We start from the raw sequence: 23,112 nt of genomic DNA, 5'->3' as shown, positions 1-23,112 counted from the left end.
TGTCTTAACTGAGTGTAAATGCAATTCAGAAAATTTACATTTAAATGATAATTTTGCTACAGGTTTTGCTTGAACATGTTAAACAGATCTAATAATTTCTTTAATACATTGTCATTTTAATTTTGTTAAGTTAAAATATGTATTCTATTTACATATTAAAACTAGTGTAAGAAATGGCAAATGAAAATTATATAATTGAATTATTTTCATTTTGCACCAAACGTTAATTAAAATTAAAATTTAAATACAGAATTTTACATATTGCGTTATCATTTTGCATATTACATTTCAAATTGAATATTGCTACCCGTATGCTTCCATAGTTGACGGGGACTCCATGAAGCACGCAACAACAGAATCACATTTCAATGCCTGAGAATTTAATGCAGAATATGCAACACATTTTTATATAAGGAATGACATTAACAATCTATCTCATCCTCCAGCCGGACAAGTGCAGTTTTGAACAATCTTTGATAAGGCCCTGTTCGGCTGGGGTGAGACGAGACCACAGACAGATGCGCTTCGGTTCCTCTGATGCAGTGTTTTGGAGATCTTCAGATCTTTCCTGGGAACGTGCCGTCGTCCCTCTGAGAGTCCCATTTCTCGATCTGAACGACACACCAAATATTGAGAGTAAATGGTCTTTATGCATAACTCTGCTGCTTACGCTTTGGACAGAAGTTGGGAATGAGGGGATATTTACCCAGGAGAGAGGGCAGATAGACTTGTAGACCCTCTTGTACCAGTCACATGGGGCTGTGTCCACACCTTTGGCATCCAGAGATTTTTGGCATCGATGAAAATCTATATAATAAAAAATATTAATAATTAGATTTTTTTTTTTGGAGGGATATGGTACTATGGTAATTTCATGGTATTCGTGGTATTCCTTGAAAGTGAATCTCAAAAAAAGCATACAGGTTCCATGCTTGAAAATAATAGGAAAATGCAACAAATTTCAACGGTTCCAGGCCTCATTATCTTTATGCAAAATGTTATCTCCCCCCCCCCCCCCCCCCCTTTCGATTTTGGGGTGATATGTTTAGCATCATTACTCCATTCTTCAGTGTCATGTCAAGTCACTTTCATTTATATAGCGCTTTTAACAATAGGCCTATAGATTTTTCCAAAGCAGCTTTACAGTGATAATAGGACATTAAAGTAACAGAGAATGTTTTGGCTTTACAGCAGCTCTAGAATAAAGTTATTGTCCAGCTAAAGTTTTGATTGATTCACTTCCGTCGCAACGATCATTATTTATTAACTTAGTGTTAATAGGTGCTAACACGACACCGCTCTTTGTCACATGATCATTCAGAAATCATTCCAATATGATGATTTGATGCTTAAGAAACATTTCTGATTATTATTAATGTTGAAAACAGTTGTGCTGCTTAATTATTTTGTGGAAACCGTGTGTGTGTGTGTAGGCCTATATATAGGCTATATTAGTGCGTATTAAATTGTGTAAATGTGTAATGTTTGTTTATATAGGCCTATAATAATAATAATATAATGTGTGTGTGTATATATATATATATTATACACTGTGTGTGCACGTGCGGCTTTATATGCTTTTGATGAATCATTGTAGCCTATTTAATTATTTTTTCCTCAGAAATCATGAATTTAAAGTTGACCCCAAACTTTTGTCTGGTAGTGTATGTTTCGAACAGAATTTTATTAATTAATCATAAAAGTTTTTAGAGCGCTAGTGAACTAAAATCGCGTTTGTCATTTAAGAGTGCTTTCCGTTGGGATCCGAATCGACCAAAAGTAAGTTGAAATTTTTCTATATCATATAACAAGAAGTTCTGTTTAAAAAGTATTTTCAATGTAGACCCACCTTAAAGTTATTCATTAGTAGCCTAGGCTACACAAGTTTTGGCACGTTATTAGAGACTGTATTTAATGTGTCCTGTGTATGACTGACCCAGGTAATTTTGCCAGCAGTTTTTCGTCTGGTTCTGGTTCGGGAAACGGGCATCGAACGGTGCCGTGCGGTACTTCTCCAGTTTCTGCTGGATGTCCTCAGCCATGATGATGACTCGCGCGGTCCCTTTAAGACATGCAGATTCAGATACACTTACAGTATGAAACAAACGGCTGAAGATCCAACTTTAACTATCTCGACAGACACTAAACTATCTTAAATAAATTAATCTAACACATTCAAAAACAGATGAATGTATGGCAAGCCGTTTTAACTTTTAATCAGGATATTAATTATTTGATATCAATTCAATTTCCTCAAGTAAAAATGCGAATTCTTGCTATCAATGACGTCATCACCCATAGCCTACTGATATCTATAAACTTCCAATTAGTAAAAACTATAATTGTTGATATCTGTTATTGCCTTTTCTCTAGTTAAATGTCGCCATGTTGTCATTCAAATCGAATTGTTGATATAAAAAAATAATAAGGCTAATATAATATCCTGCGAATAAATAAGTCAAAACGGCTTGACATAGCCTAATGAATGAAATATTTCCGAAAATGCCCTTGTATGACCGTAAAGCTGCCCGCACTGTGCTTCAATTCAGCAAGAAAAAACATCGATCACAAAACTAATTTATATTATATCTATATAATGATAGGCCTAAATAGAGTAGCCTACAGGAAATGCGTTTAGTCAACGTGCATATAACGAATATACATTAATATATTAAATTAAGATTACAATAGCGCATCTAATGTAGCCTATTATGTTTCATTTATTATTCAATTTAAATGGATATTCGTTTTGTATTTTAAATAGACCCGATATAGGCGATATCCTCTTACACTTTCGCTTTTACAATGATAATCAATATCTGATCTCACATTGGAAAATGTATTTCAATAGAAGGCGTTAAATTACCGCATGCAATGAAAGCATATTGTATTGTTTTACCTGTCTGAGGCGGCTTGCTGAAAGTGACTTTTGTTCAGTGTCACACAATCCTCATCCACTTGTGTGTGTGAGTGTGTGTGATGATAGTGAGCGCTCGTGCAGTCCTGTACACACGGTATGGCGGACTCAGGTCACATTGAAACTGAGATGCGATAGATGTATTGTAATTCTCCAGGCAAACACAATGCGCCTTCATATGCTTAAATACATGTGCATTGTATAGATAATAAATATTCAAATAAATAGCTTAATCATGTATTTATTATATGTGAATTCATGTAACTTTCAGGATGTCAACATATCCGGAAAGGGCATGGTGTGGTGCGCTACAGGTTAATATTTAATCGGTGGATAATCACCTGGACATATGTTTATGTTTGCATGATTAAGATACTGGGGTTTTTATTTTAGCATCTTGTTTGCCTAAACATGCAGTATATGGTTGAAATATTAATTTTGTACACTGAGACTCATCTGGGACTAGATGCTATGTTCATTTTAAACAGGATAATGCTGAAGATATTATGTGGAACAAAAGGTAAAAATAACATTCAAGAAGTTTCTTGAATCCGTTAATATATGCATGGGCCTCTATACCTTTTAAAAATAAAAATGGAAAGATTTTTTGTGGGCACACTGAACCTGTGGACCTCTTCAGTCATTCCCCTTTTTAACCTCATAGATAAAGCTGGAAAGTATTTTGAATGTGAAGTATTTTGGCATGCAGCTGAGATCAACTGACCACCCCTCAGTGATTGCCATGTATAATTGGTGAGCAACTGCAAGTTCCTGAAAAGTACAGAATGCGTTGGGACATCTCAGCATGTCAGCACATGATAACATGGCATTGTTTTGTGTTTACAGCCAGGTGCGTCCCTGTTTTTCCGGTCTCGCATTCACCAGGAGACGCATTTAATAGTCTGACGCTTAAGCTAATTAAACATCTCGATAAACCCATCAATGGCTCATAAACGAGTACCAGGGAAAGCGTGAATAAATCAGTAATTAACTTCCTACAAAAAAAAAAAAAAAGTCTTGCATTACTGGTCCCGTAAACCGACATGAACCTCGTGCACGTGACAGTTATCAGAACCTGACTGGTGAGCGGCGCCGCGGCGCGTGCACAGACTTCCCATGCGCGGTACAATTAAGTCATGTGACACGTTTTAAACACGCATGCTATGTAGACTTCAGCTTTACTAATATTTTTTATTTATTATAAAGAACAAAACATTTATACGTTTGAACATAGTAATGTTGTTTTGTTGACATTTATTAAATAGTATTATATCATTATGAATTGTATTCATTCATTATTAATGGTATATAAAATGCATTGTTGATCGTATTAGATACTATATCGTATTGAATAATATAGCCTTTTTGCATAACAAAATAAAAAAAGGAAAAGAAGAAAATATTACTATTACGAAAGCTTGGCTTATGAATACTAAGTTGGTGTGACCTAATAAATATCCATGAGCTAAGCTTGAACATTTTTAAACGAAGGGAATGAAATGAGTCTTAAATATTCATGAAATAAGAAATGATCTTGCATTAAGGATTCAAAAACAGAAGCACTGGATGCATTATATTTATTACACAGTGTAACAATACAATCAAGTATAATATTCTCAAATAAAGATGCAAAATTCTTGACCTGATCTACAGGTTTACAAAATCAGTGAACCTAAACTAATTACTAATAAATCTCACTCTAATAAATACAAAGCATCACCTTAACTGATTTATTTGAAACATGTTCATCTACTACAACTATATATAATCCACAGTGTTATTTATTTGGCTTCTTTAGATTGAAAGGCATCTGGATTTGGTGCAGCCGATCGTCCGGTTCCCCTGTGAATGCAGACGATGCACAGAAAACTGAAGACGATTTAAAGCTCTGATTTTGCTAGATTCAGCTCATTGGTTCAAAGAAATGTCTACATCCCTACTTTAAACTAAACCCACAACAGCAGACAGACGGATTCTCATGACGGCACCTGTAGTGATCAGATCCCTATTTAAGGCACTAAATGTACAGCATTATGTGAAACACATCACAGTATTGCAAAGGTGCATCTTTAACAATAGCAGCAGCTTACAAACAAACTCATGAAACCATTAATAAATCATTTAAACCAGTCATAAAGTCTCCATCCTAACAAACTGCACTGCACTGCAAACTAAGACACACACATCTAAGTTAGGCCTTGTTTTAGTGTTGCTTTGTGTGTGTGTGTGTGAATCAATGCAGACTTGTGTAACCTCCTCCACTATAGCGTTAAGCAAAACGTCACTCTAATACAGCACGAAAGACTCAAAATACAATGAAAAAAGCACAATGAATCTCATGTCCAGGTCATGTTTCATACCTGAATCAAAAGGAGGGAATGAGAAAAACAATTTTTTTTTCAAGTGTGCCATTATTTTGATGACATTTAAGCAATTTTCCAAACAAATTCTTCATGACCTGGACTGTTCTGTACGAGATTCACCTTTATATGAAATCCCAGATACTTCTTGACAGTCATCTGCCTTATGCAGAAATCTGAAATGCTTTACAGTAGTTTACGATTGTCATGCAGCATGAGCCAAAAGCTTGTGTCCCTTCTAAATGAATACATTCACTCGTATCGTATCAGGGGAAAAGCCCTGATGATTTGGTTTAGTGTCTTGGGTTTTATTCTTAGTCTAAGACTAAATCAGATTGACAGATATTCTAAATAAAGTGGTCGAGACATAAACTTGGATTTCAAGAGTGCAAGTTCTACATGCAGAAACTGGCTTTTAGCCTGTATGACCTTTGAGTTGAAGATTAGCGTTTAAACACATCATTGTGTTTCACTGAAGCGCAGCATGTGGAAGGCCTCCTTCACGGACTTCTCCATGTCTTCAGAGACGGGTTCATCAGCCGCTACTCCCAGAACGCCGCTCTCCCACACGTCATCCTTTATCTTCCGCTTGGTCAGAATCACGGGCTCCGTCTCGCCTAATTCTGCACGCTGTCGTCCGTCCGGTCCAGTCAGGACGAAGTAACAGGCGTGGCGACCTTGCTCCAACAGCGTAGCTAAACAAACGCAGAGAGATGCTTATTATCTTAACAAACCTGACTTACAACATATTTCAGCTGTTTTGCAGACTTTTTTCACACATCAAAGAAACGTCAGCAAATCCAAATGCATAAAACTTTACATTAAAAGTACAGTAGCAAAAACCATTAACAAATATAGCTGTAAGCAGTGATTAAGGGGATGAGCACCACAGAGGCAGAATGAGGAGCTGAAAATTGAGACACTTTCAAATTTGGAGATGATTTAAAGCAAAATGGTTGAAAGCCCATAAATAATCACTTGTAATGTGACATAATTGTTTATTACTTTTGACTAACATGTGGAGCTGACACCAAGTTGATCTGGTGTGGTCAGTGTTGGGTGACAATTACATAAAAGTTTGGTGTCAAAAATGATATACAGTTCGTCTATCGACACGAAATCCACTTTTTGCCGACATGGTCTGAAGATGATCTGACTCGAATTTGGTGAAAATCAGACAAACAGTGTTGGAGTTAGAAAAAGTTGTTTAAAAAAAGATCAAATGGCCGACAGGAAGTGTGTTCATTTTGGCAAGCTCTTCGTCGCATTCGTTCTTGTGTTATTTTTCATTTATGAAGATGATCTGGTTCATTTTTTCATTAGAATGGAAGCAACAGTTCCTCAAGGTTCAGTTTTGGGACCAAAATTGTTTATTCTTTATTTAAATGACATCTTTACAGTATCTACAATGTTGAAATTTATAATGTTCGCCGATGACACAAATATCATTTGCTCTGGAAAAAATATGGATGAATTATTGCAATTGGTAGAAAAAGAATTAATTGTGTTAAAGAAGTGGTTTGACTATAATAAGTTATCTTTAAATGAAAATAAAACAAAATTTATGATATTTTCTGGTAATAGGACTTATAGTAATGCTAAATTACACCTAAATGGAGTTGAAATTGAAAGAGTCTATGAAACAAAATTTTTAGGTGTGATCTTAGATAATAAACTTAGTTGGAAACCACATATTGAATACATCAGAAGTAAGGTAGCAAAATCTGTAGGAATATTGTATAAAACAAAAGATTTAATAAATAAAATAGGTTTGAGAATTATATATTCCTCATTAGTAATGCCTTATTTGTCATATTGTTCAGAAATATGGGGAAATGCAAATAAAACTAATATAGCTGTATTAATTAAGTTACAAAAAAGAGCAATTAGAATTATTAATAAAGTAGGATATCGTGAACCAACTAATAAACTATTTATTCAAAGTAATACCTTAAAATTTACAGATATCGTATATATAAAAATAGCGGAAATAATGTATAGAGCACTTAATAAAAGTCTTCCATCTGGTATTCAGAAATTATTTAAGTTAAGAGAGGGTAGATATAACTTAAGAGGCCTGTTTATGTTTGAATGTGGAAAAGAAAGAATTAATGTTAAATCTAGATGTGTATCAGTTATGGGTGTGAAATTATGGAATTTACTAGAAGATGATTTGAAATTATGTACTTCTCTGTTTAGCTTTAAAACAAAATGTAAAAAGAAAATTGTTAATGATTATTCAGTTAGTATGTAAATTTTGTTAATATTAAGTAAAAAAAAAAAAAATTAATAATTATAATAATTATGTATGCTGTTTTTTTTGTATGTTTTTTGTTTATAATTTATAATGCTGATTCTTCAGGTATGTGATTAAATAGGCAAATATAAGCCTTGGCTTCAGCCTACTCCTTTTTTTTGGTTATTTCATTGTCATTTCATTGTTATTTTATTATTTTATTGTTAAATTTACCAGAAAAAAATAAAATAAATCAAATCAAATCAAATCAAATCAACAGTCTAAGATGAGTTCAAAAAAGTAGTTTGTTCCGAGAAATTGAAAATGGCGGGAAATTTTCCATGATGGAAAATTATGAGGTAATAGAGTAGAAAAAAAGAATTAAGAGTCTGAGAATTAGAGAAAAAAAATAATTTGGTCAAAAAGTTATTAACCCAAATGTAAGTGAAATTTTGGACAGTTGGTGGCGCTAGAGGGAATGAGGTAGAGACTCCAAAATTGCTGTGGTTAATGTTCAGACTATCCTCTATCCGTGTGCCAAATTTCATAACTTTTTACCATACTGTTCTATGAGCTACCATAGACTTCGAAAGCAGAAGGAGGAGAAGAACACTAACGGATACAGTAAGAGCCTGATGTTTGGCCTCTAATAAAGAGATGTAAGAAACCTTGACTAACGTTATAAGATATAAATGATCAAAAAGAAATATATGGTTAGATAAGCCTTGATGAAGTTGTGAGTAAGAAATACCCTTAAAAGAGACGATATTCTGTGCAGAATTTCTTCTTTCAAGCAGCAGTTGTGAGTGTCGAGGATGCAGCAGGAATGATGACTGCATCTGAATATCAAACACAAATACATCAGTGTCTTATTCCTGCAGGTATGTGTGTGTGTGTGTTACGCTCTTACTGTCTGGTTGCTGTGACCCTGTCCCCAAAGCATGAACACTGAGAATGCGTTTAGTGTGAGGACAGACGCGGGACGAGGACTCGGAGTCCAGAACGACAGATTGAGCTTCCACAGGACGTCTCCAGAGTGTCCGCTGAGAACCAGAACCTAAAACATATATTATATACATAAAGAAGTCTCTGTAACACTTTAGGGTCCAATTCTCACTGTTAACTAGCTGCTTATTAGCATGCATATTACTAGGATATTGGCTGTTTATTAGCACATATTAATGCCTTTATTCTGCATGACCTTATTCTACATCCCTTAATCACCCAATACCTGAACTTAACAACTACCTTACTAACTACTAATAAGCAGTAATTAGGAGTTTATTGAGACAAAAGTTGTAGTTAATAGTGAGAATTGGACCCTAATCGAAAGTGTGACCAAAGTCACTTATGTTCACCAAAGCTACATTTATTTGATCAAAAATACAGCAAAAACTGAAATATTGTGAAATATTTTTACAATTTAAAAGAGCTGTTTTCTATGTGAATATATAGTAAAGTGTAATTTATTCCTGTGATCAAAGCTGAATTTTCAGCATCATTACTCCAGTCTTCAGTGTCACATGATCCTTCAGAAATCATTCTAATATGATGATTTGATGATCAAGAAACATTTATGATTTCTGTATCAATATTGAAAACAGTTGTTCTGCTACATATTTTTGTAGAAACCATGATACGTTGTATTCGGGATTATTTGAGCAATAGAACAGGAAAAAACTGTTTATTTGAAATGGAAATCTTTCGTAACATTATAAATGCTACTGTCGCTTCTGATTAATTTAATGCATCTTTGCTGAATAAAAGTATGATTTCTTTTTAAAAATCGTACTGACCCCGAACTTTTGAATGGTAGTGTCCAAGTTTTTATTTGTTGATATATGATTAAAACAAGGGAAATCAGGGTAAAAGGCATATTCTATTACTATTACTCTACACTCATACACCTCAAATTATTATTACTAGTGCAAAGTGCCCGTGCAAAATCAGTTTTTGTGTGTGTTTTTAGTAATTGTTGGTTCGGTGTGTTTGAGTGCTCGTTGTTACAATTACACAGCAAAAGTTCAGTGACATTTTTATTTGTGCATGGTAGAAAGCAATAAGGTTAAGCGCACCAAAATAAAATATAATATTCAGAAATAAACAGCGTAGCTGACTTACAGATTCAGTTAACATCCACAAATGAATAAGTGCGACACAGTGAACTCCGAAAAAAACGCTACGCTTGAGCAAACAGTCTGTGAATAGGCTACTACAAATGATGGCCGTGAATAAAATATAATATTCAGAAGTAAACAGTGTAGCTGACTTAATGTTTAGCTGACAGAGTGTTTATTTTTAAACCACAACCTTCCAAGTGCTTCTTTTACCGATATATTTACCGATATCTTTTGCATTTCTAATCCAAACAACATCAAACTTGGCACTGCACTTACTCGTGCCCGTAGCGAGACACCTGTCGAGTTTGAAATCCATCGGACTAACGGTTCGAGAGATATGCGAATAACAGACAGACAGACAGACACACAGACAGACACACAGACGTTTCTGTAATTTATAGATAGATTAATACCAATTTGGTCACTCACTCTTTTGGTGTCATTGCCAATGTCTTCCTCTATCATTATGTCTGGAATTCCATCTTTGTCGAATTGGCCAAATGTGGGCACACTAGAAAAACACACACAGGAATGCATTAGTGTAGTGTAAAATGCACCTTCCAGTGTTTTGTGTAGTTTGGACTGGTTACCGCACCTGAGCAGAGCGCTGGTGTTGGTGGTCCATGCGATCTTCAGTTTGTCTGTGAGCAGCAGTGACACGCTGGAGTCCGTTTGGACCAGCAGTGATGGAGAACCGCTGCCGTGAACAACCGACACACGCCTCAGGGAATCAGACCTGCAGACAGGCAATCAGAGGAAACCCATAAAACAATGACGAGTGGATAAAACAAAGAAAGAGAGTGAAGAAGTTTGAGCCCACAACGCTTCTTACTGATAGAGTGAGATTAATCCAGTTTGACCGTCTGATATTTCCTCCCAGCTTTTCTCTTTCTTCAGCGCCGACTTCAGACCAGCTCGAGCTGCCAGATGTTGCACACACACCGCGTAGAGCCCTGAGTCTGTGGACAGAGAAAGAAACTGTTGAGTTCAGGGGAATTTAAAGGAGAAACATTAAAGAAGAGATGCTAAAAGCAGCGACACACCTGTAAGTAACAGCAGGTATGGAGCGCCACTGGCCGTTTTGAACGGTAGATGACCAAAAACCCCATTCACATCCACATCCACCCGTGAACCGATCTGATCACCTGACTTCCCTGAGAAAAACACCAGCTAAAGGAGGAGGAGATAACCATAATCAAAATCATCACAAAATATTCAGAACAGGTGAGCATTAGAATGTCGTGTGTGTGTGTTAGTGATGGGTCGATCATGACTCATTTTGAACTAATCTTTAATATGACTCGGGAACAACGAGTTGCCTTTGAAAGTGATTTGTTTGTTTTGTTGAACACGTTCTGTACAGGAAACAGAACTCATTAGTTCACCTCCTGAGTCTTCAGATATGAGTCGTTCGCTCTTTCGTCACTTGACGCGAAGGCCGTATTGGAGACAGAAATTAATTAATAATTCCCAACCTTCCTTACAAACAAGCGTGTAGTTTCTTTCTTACTCTTACAGTTGTGATGCATTTCTAGTCTCAAATTTCTTACGATTTATAAACTTGTGAATTTCTGTCATGATGGATCTTTTCCATAACTCGTGATGAACGAACGACGCGGGAGGTGAACTAAATCATTTCCGGTAGAAGAGTAGAACTAAGCCCCAGCTAAGCAATGAATTAATTATATCTGTTTCTCGTAGTTTGGCATTGGCTGCATTATGGGTTTTTTCTTATTATAAATGTGATCACGGTTTGCGGAAGTTGATGTGTTAGGGAATTTGCATGTACATTAACATGTAACCTTTCAATTATATTCAGCTGAAAATGAACAACTTGGGGAAAAAAGATTCGTTCAGTATGCTGAACGAAACTCAAAGATCCGAGTCAGTAAAATGATCAGAACTTCCCATCACTAGTGTGTGTGTGTGTGTGTCGTACCGGTATGGGTGTGACTGATGGTGTTTCAGGATTATATGAAAGCACTGCAAAGTCCTCTGCTCCGTCAGCATTCAGATCCATCACGCTGATCAGCGGGAGATTTCCACCCATCACAGAAGAGCGCGACTGCTGCCACATGATCTCACCTGATGGAAACAAAACATCTAAATGTTTACAAATGCACTTTTGGACAAGAAGTATCGTGTTACTATGGCACTGAAAGATTACCATATTCATACACTACTACTGTTCAAAAGTTTGGGCTCAGAAAGATAAAAAAAAGAAGAAGAAATGAATACTTTTATTCAGCAAGGACGCATATAAGGACAGTAAAGCCATTTATAATGTTACAAAAGATTTCTATGACAAATAATAATTCTAATCATCAAAAAATCCAGGAAAAAATGTGTCGCTGCAGAACTGTTTTCAACATTAATAATAATAATCATAAATGTTTCTTGAGCAGCAAATCATCATATTAGCATGATTTCTGAAGGATCATGTGACACTGAAGACTGGAGTAATGATGCTGAAAATTCAGCTTTGATCACATTAAGAAATGACATTTTACTATATATTACAATAGAAAACAGCTATTTAAATTTGTAATAATATTTTACAATATTACGTTTTTTACTGTATTTTTGATCAAATAAATGCAGCCTTGATGAGCAGAAGAGGCTTCTTTCAAAACATTAACAAATCTTACCGACCCCAAACTTTTGAACAGTAGTGTGTGCCATAATATTGGTACTGGTTCAAATACATATGTCCATATCTCTGTGTAATGAAATCCTGTACCGGACTTTTTGTCGATCGCCGTGAGATTGTCTGCGTGAGCAACCAGACATCCTGATCCTTTACTTCCGAGCCCCTTCACGCCACACTCCACCCAATCAAACTCAGCAGCTAAAGGTCTTTTCCAAAGTGTCTTCCCATCAGTACCATCAAGAGCCGTTAAAACCATACAGGGGATTGATAAATCTGAAAAAACAAACCATAATACACAATAAAGCAGCAACCCTGAGTACGATTTTCAGTGAATAATGACTTAAATTTGGGTCTGTTCCTCACATAAAACTACAAAAGCTAATACTGAACTGCATTTTTGGTAACTCTTTATTTTACAGTGTCCTTTTTACATATGTTACATGTACTTACCATAGTAATAACAGTAAATAATGCATAATTACATGCAACTAACCCTCAACCAAACCCTAATCCTACCCTAACCCTATAGTAAGTACATGTAGTTGCTTAATATTACTCAGTACTTATATATATATATATATATATATATTATATATAATATTATTTTTATAATAGATTCGTCTGTATTCCACAGAAGAAAAGCAACAGCAAGCGGGTTTGTGCATGTGTGTTTCAGCTTACCTTGACTCAAGCATGTGTTGCGCCTCTCATCAGCATCCTTGTACATTAAGAACACATCCAAGACTTTGTCTCCATTGGCTTCCTCAACAGCCAGGAAATTATACGTGGCTGTAGGAGAGAAACACACTCAGGATCCAATCAGAAATACAGAAACACTCCTGTGGTCAAATTGAGTTTTTTCCCCCATTTACGACGTCTTGTGAAAATCAAGTCTTTTCTCTCTGCAAAACATTACACACTAACTAAAGTTAGAAAAGTAAAATCATAATCAACCACCCCTTTAAATTTAGAATTCAAATTTTTGTTTTTAAATCTCTACATAATCAATCACCGTCTTATCTTTCAGATGCAATGTCCATCCGTAAACCAAACAGGTCCTTGAGATCCTGTACTCTTGGTCTGCTTTCTATTCCTAGAACGAGGCTCCACTGCAGAGGCGATCGAGCCTTCGGAATAACTCACCAACTTCGCTTAAAAATGCTTCATCTCTACCAAGTTTTAAGTATTTGCTTAAAAAACACCTTTTATTAATAGCTTTCAACCAGGTTTAATGTCTGTATTCGGTTGTGTTGTGTTCTTTTGTATTTGTAATGTACTGTATCAGAGTTTAGTTGTATTGTACAGCACTGTGTGTCAACCTTGAGCTGCGTTGAAAGGGCTTTATAAATAAAGAAAAGAAAAGAAAGTTACTACTGTAATTTTGACGGTGTTCACCTGCGGCGGGGAACGTGTGGTTCCAGGTGGGCCGGTATTGCGGTCGCACGGGGCAGGGAAGGATGAATGAAAAGGCGAAGACCACCACCAGGCACACGAAGAGCGAGAGGAGGAACGCTGCTGTGCGCCAGCCTGTCATGCGGGAAAATCCCAGCTTTCCTGCGCAGCCTTTCTCCTTAGACACGCTCCCTTCAGTCTCTCCACCCTTCAGAGGGACCGCTTCAAAACCACGAGCTGATGCATCTGCCATTTCACACCAGCAGAACGCCTCACCACTGCAAGACAGAAGCAGGGACGGTAACACATAATCATCTGGTGATTACCCCCAAAAAATGATCAAGTATTTCATAGTCTGAGAACAATACGTGGAGTGATACAGCAGAGTTACACCTGGGTCAACAATTATATCATTTATAGTTATGCAAAAATATTTGACCTAATCTTGTATTCCAGAATACTGTGTAATACATTTACATAAACCCATTTAATCCATCAAATGTGTATTTTTGGCTTTCATTCTAATTAGTACTGTCAAATTGATTAATCGCGATAACCATTTTGTGTTTATATAATATAATATGTGTATATCTATATTATGTGCGTGTGCACGTGTCTGTGTGTGTATGTATATATAGACACACACACATACACATATATACATATATGTACCCAAACATATATTTTAAGCGATTAATTGATTTGACAGCACTAGTTCTAATCTTGAAATCAAGTTTAATGCTGCAGATAAATGTCTACACGTCTACTTAAGCCCAAAATGTTATTTTAAATTATCTGTAAAATCTTAAAATGTCATTTTTATTGTAAAACTACATCATAAGCACATAATTTAGACATTAAGCTTAATTTTTATGTGACTGCTACAGTCATATTAATTTCATACGGCAGTCTTTCAATTCTTTACCTATATCTAAAACAAATGTTTTTAATTCACTTCATTACATAGGTCTAGAAGAAGAAGAAAAAAAGGTTTGCATTGGTTTCAAATCAGATTCAGGCCATTAGTTTGAGTCAAAATACGTAAAAGAACACAAATCATCAAAATGACTCGCAGTATTTTAAAACATCAAGGAAACAAAGGAAGGCTAACTTCTTCTTCTAGTTCACAGATCCCTCATACCTGAATTCAACCCTGTAAGCTCAGTGATCGGTCAGAACATCACAATCTACTGCGTCCAAGGCCAATGTCAACTCTTCTCAAACACAACAAATCCTGCTTCTCTTCCTATCCAGAGTGTTCTGTGTCAGACAGAAGCTGTTGTTAAACACAAACACCTCTCTCTGTCATGCTGCCGGTGCAACTAGAAGAGCCCAACAAACTAACACCCCCTTTCTGGAAAACATTGGACCACACACACACACACACACACTATAACCACCTACTGTAATACACAAACACAACATCATCTTGTGTAACTCACAGATATAAAGGCTTTTATATGTAAATGATGAATTTTAAAGCATAAAACATCCTAAGCCTGTTGCATGATATAAAATGACAACCACACATTAAAATATACACAACAGCTTATATACAGTAAGAGACAACTAACTCGCTTCACCTTCAATAACTAAAACACAAGGTGTCTAGCAGAAAACTCGAGGTTAGAAGATTTGATACGTTTGTCTTAAATGTAACTCTTTAGCCTTTAATTAATTAGCCCGCTTTACTTGTTGACCGAATAGAAACCAAGTATGAAAAACACACTTTTGTCCGATCAAAACAAACCTGGTGAATGACAGATATCGCTTCTCTTCTAGGTGAGCTTTGCTTTGACAACGACATTTCCGCGTACGGCAACTCAGCTGGGACAAAAAAGAAAAAAAGAAAAAAAAAGCGATTTTTTTCCCAATGGTTTCTTTCTTGTCTCTAATTTTTGCTTGAAAGACAAAGAAACAAATGTCATATGAAATTACCTCCTTTTTATAAAAATAATGAATAGTATTATTAGTATAACAGTATTATTAATTGTACACATTACTCAGAAATGCAACAACTTCTATTGTGTTACGCGCTTTTTTAAAATGTATTAATAAAATAAGTTTTAAATTAATTAATTTAAACGTTTAGTTGAAATGGGTCTTTGTAATTGCTGATTCAGTATTGATGTTATTACTACTGTGTACATGTGTTGTTGTGCATTTAAGTTGATTTAATTATTATTATTATTGTGTAAAAACCATTCATAATACATAATAGTAATAATAATCTATAGTATAATATACATACACTTCCGCTTTAAGATTGCGTCGCGCGCTCTGATTGGCCGCTCACCCGTTTGAGTTCATTTGCTCGCTCGCTAGTGAAGAGAGCAGCGGAGGCGATAGACGCAGGAGCGAAGCGTTTCGCAGATGATTTAAACTTTATTTTTTAGGGTAAAATCACCATAACCCTTGTGAGGCGAGCGATTAACCGTGTCAGGATGTCGGCCCAGGCTCAGATGAGAGCTTTGCTGGATCAGCTGATGGGAACGTCGAGGGATGGTGAGTGTTAGCTGAGTGCTAACGGCTCTGAGAGGATTTCTGAAGGCCGCGCGCTCAGATTAGCCCAAACCAGAATATAATAACCCAGTCAAATATTAAAATTAACTTCTTAAGATAAACATCACAGCATTAAGTTAGCGAAATGCAGCAGTATTTCCTCTTGAGACGCTTCAGTTTAATGTTTGTGTCCATAAAGCGGGTGTAATGACGTCAGTGGGACGATTCGGTATGCTAGGCTAGGCTAATAGAACAGCAGCCCATCTAATGACAAATGACGCTAGAATTCATGAATACGGGGTTTTTGCAAAAAACAAAAAAATTGATTCAAAAGTTGAGAGAATTATTATTATTTTTTAGAAAGAATGGTCTTTATTGATATCTGTATATTTAGCCCCTACATAATTAGTAATATTATTATTGACATTAGTGACAGACCAAAATGTCTTCAGGGTCAATTAATTTGCTGATATTTGGCCATTTTGACAGCCTTGTAATTATTTAGTGAATTGATTAATATTGTGTGAAAGTTAAATTACACGCATGTATGCATGTATGTATATATGTATATATATATATATATATATATATATATATATATATATGTATATGTATATATATATATATATATATATATATATATATATATATATATATATGTATGTATGTATGTATGTATGTGTATGTATGTATGTATGTATACATATATATATATATATATATATATACATACATATACATACATACATACATATATATATATATATATATATATATATGTATGTATGTATGTATGTGTATATATATATATATATATATATATATACACACACACATACATACATGAGCTACATACATTAAATGACATATTTAAAAGAACTGTAGTTTGCCAAAAAATGAATGCAAGCAATAAATCTGAATAAGCATTGCCAAGAGGAAATATGGCTTTTTGTTTTTAGACTGTGTGATATGATTTTGATCAGCTCAAGAGGATTTTAAGATGAGTAAACAACAGAAAGGACTTGAGCAGCTAGAATTGATTGAAATAGAGTTGTACTGGCTGTAAGAAATCTCACCCTCCGTGTGAATGACGCGACTGTCTTTGTGAATGCTGAGATGAATTCATATGCTTCCCGTACATTTGTTTCATACAGACTGAACAATTGTGGCCCCTTTATTCTATTCATTAAGGTTCAGTGTATGTTTGCCAGCCTACATCTGCAAGGGAGTTGCAGAAAAGCCTCATGTTCATCGAGCCGTGAGTCACCAATGCTTTTTAAAGCTGTTATGAATATGAACAAAACAATACTGTTTGCTTTCCAGCAGTAACTGTTTTACACATCATCACGCTAGTTGGTAACGTAAGAGTGAGCAGAAGGGGATACGAAGCTTCTGCCCAGGCGGGTTGTAGTACACTGATGCTGTGCCTGAGCGTCTTTCCTCAAATCTGACTTTAAAAAAAGTAAATAAATAAAGGAAAGGACTCAGATTCCTCCGCCGACGTCTTCACTTTTACTCTTCTGTATCATTCCCAACTTCCTCATTACAGGTTTGGGCAAGAAAAGCTTTTCCCCTTTAAACTTTTAGAGGCTGGGACCGCAGGAGGGGTTCTGAATGGGAGAGACCTCGCAGTGTGTATCAATTAACCTTTCACTTTAGTTTTCAATGTTTTATTTCAACTTGGTCAACTTGTTCAACATCTTGTATTGGTTGCTTTTAAAATGCACATTAGATTATTCAGCATTTCTGTATGTACTCATGAGGAATCATGCACTTATATAAAGTACAAGATGACTCTCTGAAACATGACATCCCTCTCCGATCTGCTATCCCATACACCTTTGCACTCAATTGGCAGCTATAAAAGCGTAGATGCTTCATGCCAATTAGGGATGAGTGATATATTGAATATTCACAATATATTTAATGTTTAGTTTTTCTGGCTCCATAACATTTATCAACATCTTGAATAGTAATGCAATGATTTTAATGCTTTTATTTTAACCATTAAACTTCCAAATGTTAGTGTCTTTGATTTAAGCTTCATTTGCAAAAGCTATGCAAGTTTGATTACCTTCCAAATTATGTATTCATTCATTTTTCAGACTTTGTGTGACATTTTTCATGTATTAAAATGCAATGCATTTAGTTTTTATAAATAAATCTTTCTTGTATTTTTTTATTGAATCACTTTTAACTAGATTACTGTAAACTCTTAGAAGGCAAAAAGTATCAAGATAGAATTTTTAAGCACTGAACATCAGTCAGAATGAATAACTGATAATGACAGGGACTGTTAGCGTCTTGGGTTGGTCCATGATCAGAGCCAGGCCTTGGGTCAGTGAAAGTTAAACCTCTCTATTCTACATGAACAAAGAGCCTTAACTTTGTCATGTAACACAGATTATATCTGACACTGTCAAACACATGCTCTCCGCACTCAGATCTCACGATTTCACTGCAGGGACAGACAGACCCTTGGCCCGAAAAGTTAGCAGTGTGTAGTGCCGCAGTGAGTGTGTGTGTGTGAGAGAAAGAGACTAGAGTGTGTGTGTGGTCTCATTCAATGTCAATTATGTGCTGTGTCCTTACAGGAGATGAGTCGAGACAGCGGGTTAAATTCACAGACGAGCGCGTCTGCAAATCACACCTGCTCAACTGCTGCCCGCATGACATTCTCTCTGGAACGGTGAGGGGAAAAACACATTCACACTAAACACTGTTTCTTATTATGCTGCTTATTGATACCGTTGTTGTCTTCCTGTTTTTATAGCGCATGGACCTTGGTGAATGCTCTAAGATCCATGATCTGGCGCTGAGAGCAGACTATGAGATCGCGTCTAAAGAGAGAGACCTGTTCTTTGAACTGGATGTAAGTGACTCGTTAAGTAGAGATCATCTGCTAGCGGTGTCAGTGAATTAGCAGCGACGGCTTTAGTAAATTCTGTTGTTGGATTGGTGTGTGTTGTGTAGGCGGTGGATCACCTGGAGTCGTTTATTGCCGACTGTGACCGCAGGACTGAGCTGGCCAAGAAGCGTCTCGCTGAGACACAGGAAGAGATCAGCGCTGAAGTGGCTGCAAAGGTAGGAAGGGTTTATATACCATGCAGTGTTAAAATGTCTGTTGGTAATCTAATTATATCTGGGTTTTTAGGTCATTTGTACATAAGAGTGACGAGTCGGGTTCTGGAAGTGAAAATGATATATATATTTTTTTTTCATAAGGAAATTGACTTTGAATGATAAATTATAAACCTTTAAAGACAGACCTACTGTGAGCTTCGAGGTTGTTAACCAATGGTATTTGCTTCTGCTGAAGTCATTAACCTAACAAATAATTTTCAGCAATTTTTATTTAAGTATTCATGTTTAACAGTGGAATTCCTGGTTAAACACTACATTACCCATGATGCTGTATGTGACCCTGGACCACAAAACCAGTCACATGGGTCTTTATTTTATTTTATTGAGATGTATACATCATCTGAAAGCTGAATAAATAAGCTTTCCATTGATGTATATGACAATATTTGGTCGAGATACAACTATTGAACATCTGGAATCTGAGGGTGCAAAAAAATCGAAACATTGAGAAAATCTCCTTTAAAGTTGTTCATTTATGTTCACGATTGTGCTGCATTCACTCACAAAAATAAATATTTTATATATTTGCGTTAGGAAATTTACAAAATATCTTCATGGAACATGATCTTTACTTCCTAATGATTTTTGGCATAAAAGAAAAATCGATAATTTTGACCCATACAATGTATTGTTGGCTATTGCCACAAATATACCCATGCGACATGTGACTGGTGACGTGATCCAGGGTCACACATAATGCATGTTTTGCAATAAACTTAAAATATAATGTTTTTAGATATAGTCAAAATTTTATATTTTTCCCTCATTTTTAATTTGATTATGCTGTTTGCAATGCTTCATGGGATTGTAGTTCTTTCCCTCACTGAAGCCATTGAGTTGACACTCTTGTATTTGGTTGGCAGGCAGAAAAGGTTCACGAGTTGAACGAGGAGATCGGGAAGCTGCTGGCGAAGGCTGAGCAGCTCGGGGCTGAGGGGAATGTAGATGAAGCCCAGAAAGTTCTACAGGAGGTTGAGAAAGTCCGGACTAAGAAGAAGGATGCCGAGGTTAGACCATGTTTTTATTATTTAGATTTCGTTAACTTGTTTCCAAGCTCAAGCTGTCACATTTCATTTATTCAGAACATCACGTTGAGTTTGTAATGCTTTCTGGATGTTCCTTTTCTGTTTTATTTTGTTTTTTCCAGGAAGAGTACAGGAACTCTATGCCCGCCTCCAGTTTCCAGCAGCAGAAGTTGCGCGTCTGTGAGGTTTGCTCCGCCTACCTGGGTCTCCATGACAACGACCGGCGTCTCGCCGACCACTTTGGCGGCAAACTGCACCTGGGCTTCATCCAGATCCGAGAGAAGCTGGAGCAGCTGAAGGTAACCGCTCGGCCCTAAAGCAGGAGCCGGCGGGGTTCGTTGGTTTAGGATAGTCAGTGACGTTGCATCATTTCTTCTCTGCAGAAAACCGTGCAGGAAAAACAGGAGAGGCGGAACCAAGAGCGACTGAAGAGGAGGGAAGAGCGGGAGAAAGAGGAGAGAATGAAAAAGCAGTGAGAATATTTTTATGCACCTTTTCATGTGCTTTTTAAGATGCATTTATTAGAAGATTTAAAGTTAAATTTTTTTTAGATTCAACAAATGCATGATGTTTCCAAAGTCAATAAACAGTTTAAATAATTGTGATCTGAATATTGATCAAAATAATCTTTATTCTTGTCTTGTTTTCTCTGTAGGACCAAGTCGCGCAGCCGAGAACGCAAGAAGTCAGTTGCTCATTCACTTTTTGTTTTCTTGTCAGCTAATATTTTTTATAATTAGTACAAAAAGAAAGCAAAGTCCTGGGAATTAATAAAAAATGTAAAAAATAAATAAAAATGTAACAGAATTTTTATGCTATATTCTGTAGTATATTTTTCTATGCTCAGCTCTAAAATAAACTTAAATTAATTAGGTTTAATTATTAATTAGATGATAACTTCCTGGCAGGCCATAGTTTTTTTTTGTGGATGATGTTCTTTCAGATTCATTTGTAAACTAATTTAATAAATGATCCAAAATCAGTCAATCAAAATGAAATCCATATCTATTAAATGCAAATGACTTAAAAATATCATAGAGAATATTGAACATTTATTGTAAAATTTGACATGTATCTAATCTTATGCACGAACCAGTTGTTAATGTGTCTCGTTCTGTTTGTAGGTCTCGTTCTCGTGACCGCGATCGAGAGCGCAGGCGCCGGCGTTCCCGCTCCGCATCACGAGAGAAGCGGCGTTCCCGTTCTCGCTCCAAAGAGCGCGACAGACGCCGGCGACACCGTTCCCGTTCCCGATCCCGCTCGCGGCACAGCCGAGAACACTCACACAAGTAACTATTTTTCTGGCACGCTCATGAAGCTTTGAAAAGTCAGATTCCTTTTTTATTACAGTTTTTGTACAATTTTGGTTTTAACAACTTAAGTATTTTTTTTTTCGGAATGGTGTCAAAAAACAAGCAAACAAACCTTCCGTTGTCTTGTAGTAACAGTTGATTTGTGTGTGTGTGTGTGTGTGTGTGTGTGTGTGTTAGGTCTTCACGGGACCGTGACCGCGAGAGGGACAGCAAGCACAGTTCATCTGAGCGGAGATCAGACGGGCTGAACGGCAGGACAGAATCTCGCCGTCATGATGACAGAGAGGCTGGAGAGATCTGAATCATCTCACGCTACCATAACCAACACAAACCGCTCATATACATATACCCACTTTTTTATTTATCATGTTTGCTTCGTCTGTAGTAAACTGCCCATGCCCAGTTTCATTAAAGTCTTTGTAGTCTTTAATATCTCAGTCCAGTAAGAGTTGAACCTGTCTGATCCACTGTCCAGTGTTGAAATGACATTTGTTTGTGTGGATTTAGTTTATTTTTGTTTCTTCTCTCAAAAGTATGTACTTCCGTTTTTTTTTTTTTTGCCCCTCCATAATGTTATTTTTTGGGATTGGGTTTTCATTTTGTACTGTTATTCCGGATGAATGTGTGCATGTTTTGCACGGAGCTCATTCTACTTTGAAAGCTGTTCTGAGGTCAGTTTAAACGCCCTTTCTTTAAATCTAGCTGCAGTATTTCCCCATAGAGAGAGACTGAGCTCATTCACTCTTTGTTTCAGTAGCAGAGGTGTAGGAGTTTAATCAATCTAAACAAGTGAATCCTTAATGGCATATTGTTTCAGAATTACTATGTACATGATCTTTTATAATGCTGTTTTGATTTCATGTTGTCCTGATCAAAGTGCATTAAATGGTTTTATGAATTTAAATGGTGTTTGTCATTAATGAGGGCTCTTATCCAACTAATAAACTGTCTCTTTCACTGTTACGTCCATTTCTAACGCATTAAGTTGAATGCTTGTGTGTTTGGTATTCGGAAAGCTATTCTATTTATCTTGTGAATTCAATATGCAATAAATATTTAGATAATTAAATATTTTACAAGATATTTCCAGCACAGTAATAGCTTGGCACTTTGATTCAAAATAGGGCCTGAAACTCGTAATAAAGCCTTGTTTTTGTGTGAGCATGAAATGAGATGTTTTAGAAAAAAATGCTACAATTATTCAAAATGTAATACATTTATTTATTAAATACAATTACTTTCAAAATTTAGCAAGATAATGATCTGAGCTTCCTGAAAACCGAAATTCCAATTTTTAGAGAGGAGGAGAGACATTTTTTAACGTTTCGTTAATTTTATGTTAGGTTATAGTTCATCAAACATATCTGATATGTCTCACAAAAAAAACGGGTTTTCTTATATTCAGTTTATGTGAGTGATTCCTATGAGTACGCTAGTATTCTGGTTTCTTTTT

At 36.1% G+C, this 23,112-nt stretch overlaps 3 protein-coding genes and 1 gene segment (V, D, J or C); 2 read left to right on the top strand and 2 right to left on the bottom strand.

Annotated features, from left to right (window-relative positions):
- LOC311284461 (Ig kappa chain V-III region MOPC 63-like) overlaps positions 1 to 23,112 on the top strand; it is a 945,935-nt gene that overhangs the window by 907,874 nt on the left and 14,949 nt on the right.
- Positions 359 to 3,030, bottom strand: cox6b1 (cytochrome c oxidase subunit 6B1). The gene is made up of 4 exons (XM_084399463.1): positions 2,900 to 3,030; positions 1,937 to 2,062; positions 707 to 807; positions 359 to 611 (listed from the first exon to the last, which is right to left on the bottom strand). The coding sequence occupies exons 2-4, from the start codon at positions 2,040 to 2,042 to the stop codon at positions 558 to 560; spliced, it is 261 nt and encodes an 86-aa protein (XP_084255589.1). The 5' UTR covers positions 2,043 to 2,062; positions 2,900 to 3,030; the 3' UTR covers positions 359 to 557.
- Positions 4,481 to 15,509, bottom strand: fam234a (family with sequence similarity 234 member A). Of its 4 annotated transcripts, none has more exons than XM_084398694.1 (13): positions 15,426 to 15,509; positions 14,817 to 15,029; positions 13,679 to 13,953; positions 12,965 to 13,072; positions 12,374 to 12,556; positions 11,573 to 11,718; positions 10,677 to 10,803; positions 10,466 to 10,592; positions 10,229 to 10,369; positions 10,063 to 10,144; positions 8,424 to 8,570; positions 8,265 to 8,352; positions 4,481 to 5,972 (listed from the first exon to the last, which is right to left on the bottom strand). In XM_084398694.1, the coding sequence occupies exons 3-13, from the start codon at positions 13,926 to 13,928 to the stop codon at positions 5,737 to 5,739; spliced, it is 1,635 nt and encodes a 544-aa protein (XP_084254820.1). In that variant the 5' UTR covers positions 13,929 to 13,953; positions 14,817 to 15,029; positions 15,426 to 15,509; the 3' UTR covers positions 4,481 to 5,736. The 4 variants fall into 4 exon arrangements, with proteins under 4 accessions (XP_084254820.1, XP_084254819.1, XP_084254821.1 ...); XM_084398693.1 differs by having other exon boundaries at positions 14,817 to 14,935; positions 15,426 to 15,498; XM_084398695.1 differs by having other exon boundaries at positions 14,817 to 14,935; positions 15,259 to 15,434.
- Positions 15,962 to 22,563, top strand: luc7l (LUC7-like). Of its 4 annotated transcripts, none has more exons than XM_084399498.1 (11): positions 15,962 to 16,180; positions 17,369 to 17,435; positions 18,772 to 18,866; positions 18,951 to 19,049; positions 19,151 to 19,261; positions 20,185 to 20,328; positions 20,469 to 20,645; positions 20,730 to 20,818; positions 21,002 to 21,031; positions 21,471 to 21,635; positions 21,837 to 22,563. In XM_084399498.1, exons 1-11 carry the CDS (start codon positions 16,178 to 16,180, stop codon positions 21,958 to 21,960), a joined length of 1,104 nt encoding a protein of 367 aa, XP_084255624.1. In that variant the 5' UTR covers positions 15,962 to 16,177; the 3' UTR covers positions 21,961 to 22,563. The 4 variants fall into 4 exon arrangements, with proteins under 4 accessions (XP_084255624.1, XP_084255626.1, XP_084255625.1 ...); XM_084399500.1 differs by having other exon boundaries at positions 15,978 to 16,180; positions 17,369 to 17,808; XM_084399499.1 differs by lacking the exon at positions 17,369 to 17,435 and having other exon boundaries at positions 15,985 to 16,180.

This window comes from Rutilus rutilus, assembly GCF_951802725.1.
Source record: "Rutilus rutilus genome assembly, chromosome: 24".
NCBI classification, from domain to species: domain Eukaryota; kingdom Metazoa; phylum Chordata; class Actinopteri; order Cypriniformes; family Leuciscidae; genus Rutilus; species Rutilus rutilus.
The sequence above is the reverse complement of the archived record's forward strand: the minus strand, read 5'-3'. Positions and strand labels throughout refer to the sequence as shown.

Excerpts from the sequence above, each read along its gene's own strand:
- luc7l (XM_084399497.1), top strand. The coding sequence starts at position 17,294 with ATGAATTCATATGCTTCCCGTACATTTGTTTCATACAGACTGAACAAT. Across the intron at positions 19,262-20,184 it reads GCGCTGAAGTGGCTGCAAAG|GCAGAAAAGGTTCACGAGTT; the intron begins GTAGGAAGGGTT and ends TTTGGTTGGCAG. Across the intron at positions 20,819-21,001 it reads GAGGAGAGAATGAAAAAGCA|GACCAAGTCGCGCAGCCGAG; the intron begins GTGAGAATATTT and ends TTTTCTCTGTAG.
- cox6b1 (XM_084399463.1), bottom strand. The coding sequence starts at position 2,042 with ATGGCTGAGGACATCCAGCAGAAACTGGAGAAGTACCGCACGGCACCG. Across the intron at positions 808-1,936 it reads CTGCTGGCAAAATTACCTGG|ATTTTCATCGATGCCAAAAA; the intron begins GTCAGTCATACA and ends TTTATTATATAG. Across the intron at positions 612-706 it reads CTATCTGCCCTCTCTCCTGG|ATCGAGAAATGGGACTCTCA; the intron begins GTAAATATCCCC and ends TGTGTCGTTCAG.
- fam234a (XM_084398694.1), bottom strand. The coding sequence starts at position 13,928 with ATGGCAGATGCATCAGCTCGTGGTTTTGAAGCGGTCCCTCTGAAGGGT. Across the intron at positions 13,073-13,678 it reads CCACACGTTCCCCGCCGCAG|CCACGTATAATTTCCTGGCT; the intron begins GTGAACACCGTC and ends TCTCTCCTACAG. Across the intron at positions 11,719-12,373 it reads GGCGATCGACAAAAAGTCCG|GTGAGATCATGTGGCAGCAG; the intron begins GTACAGGATTTC and ends TGTTTCCATCAG.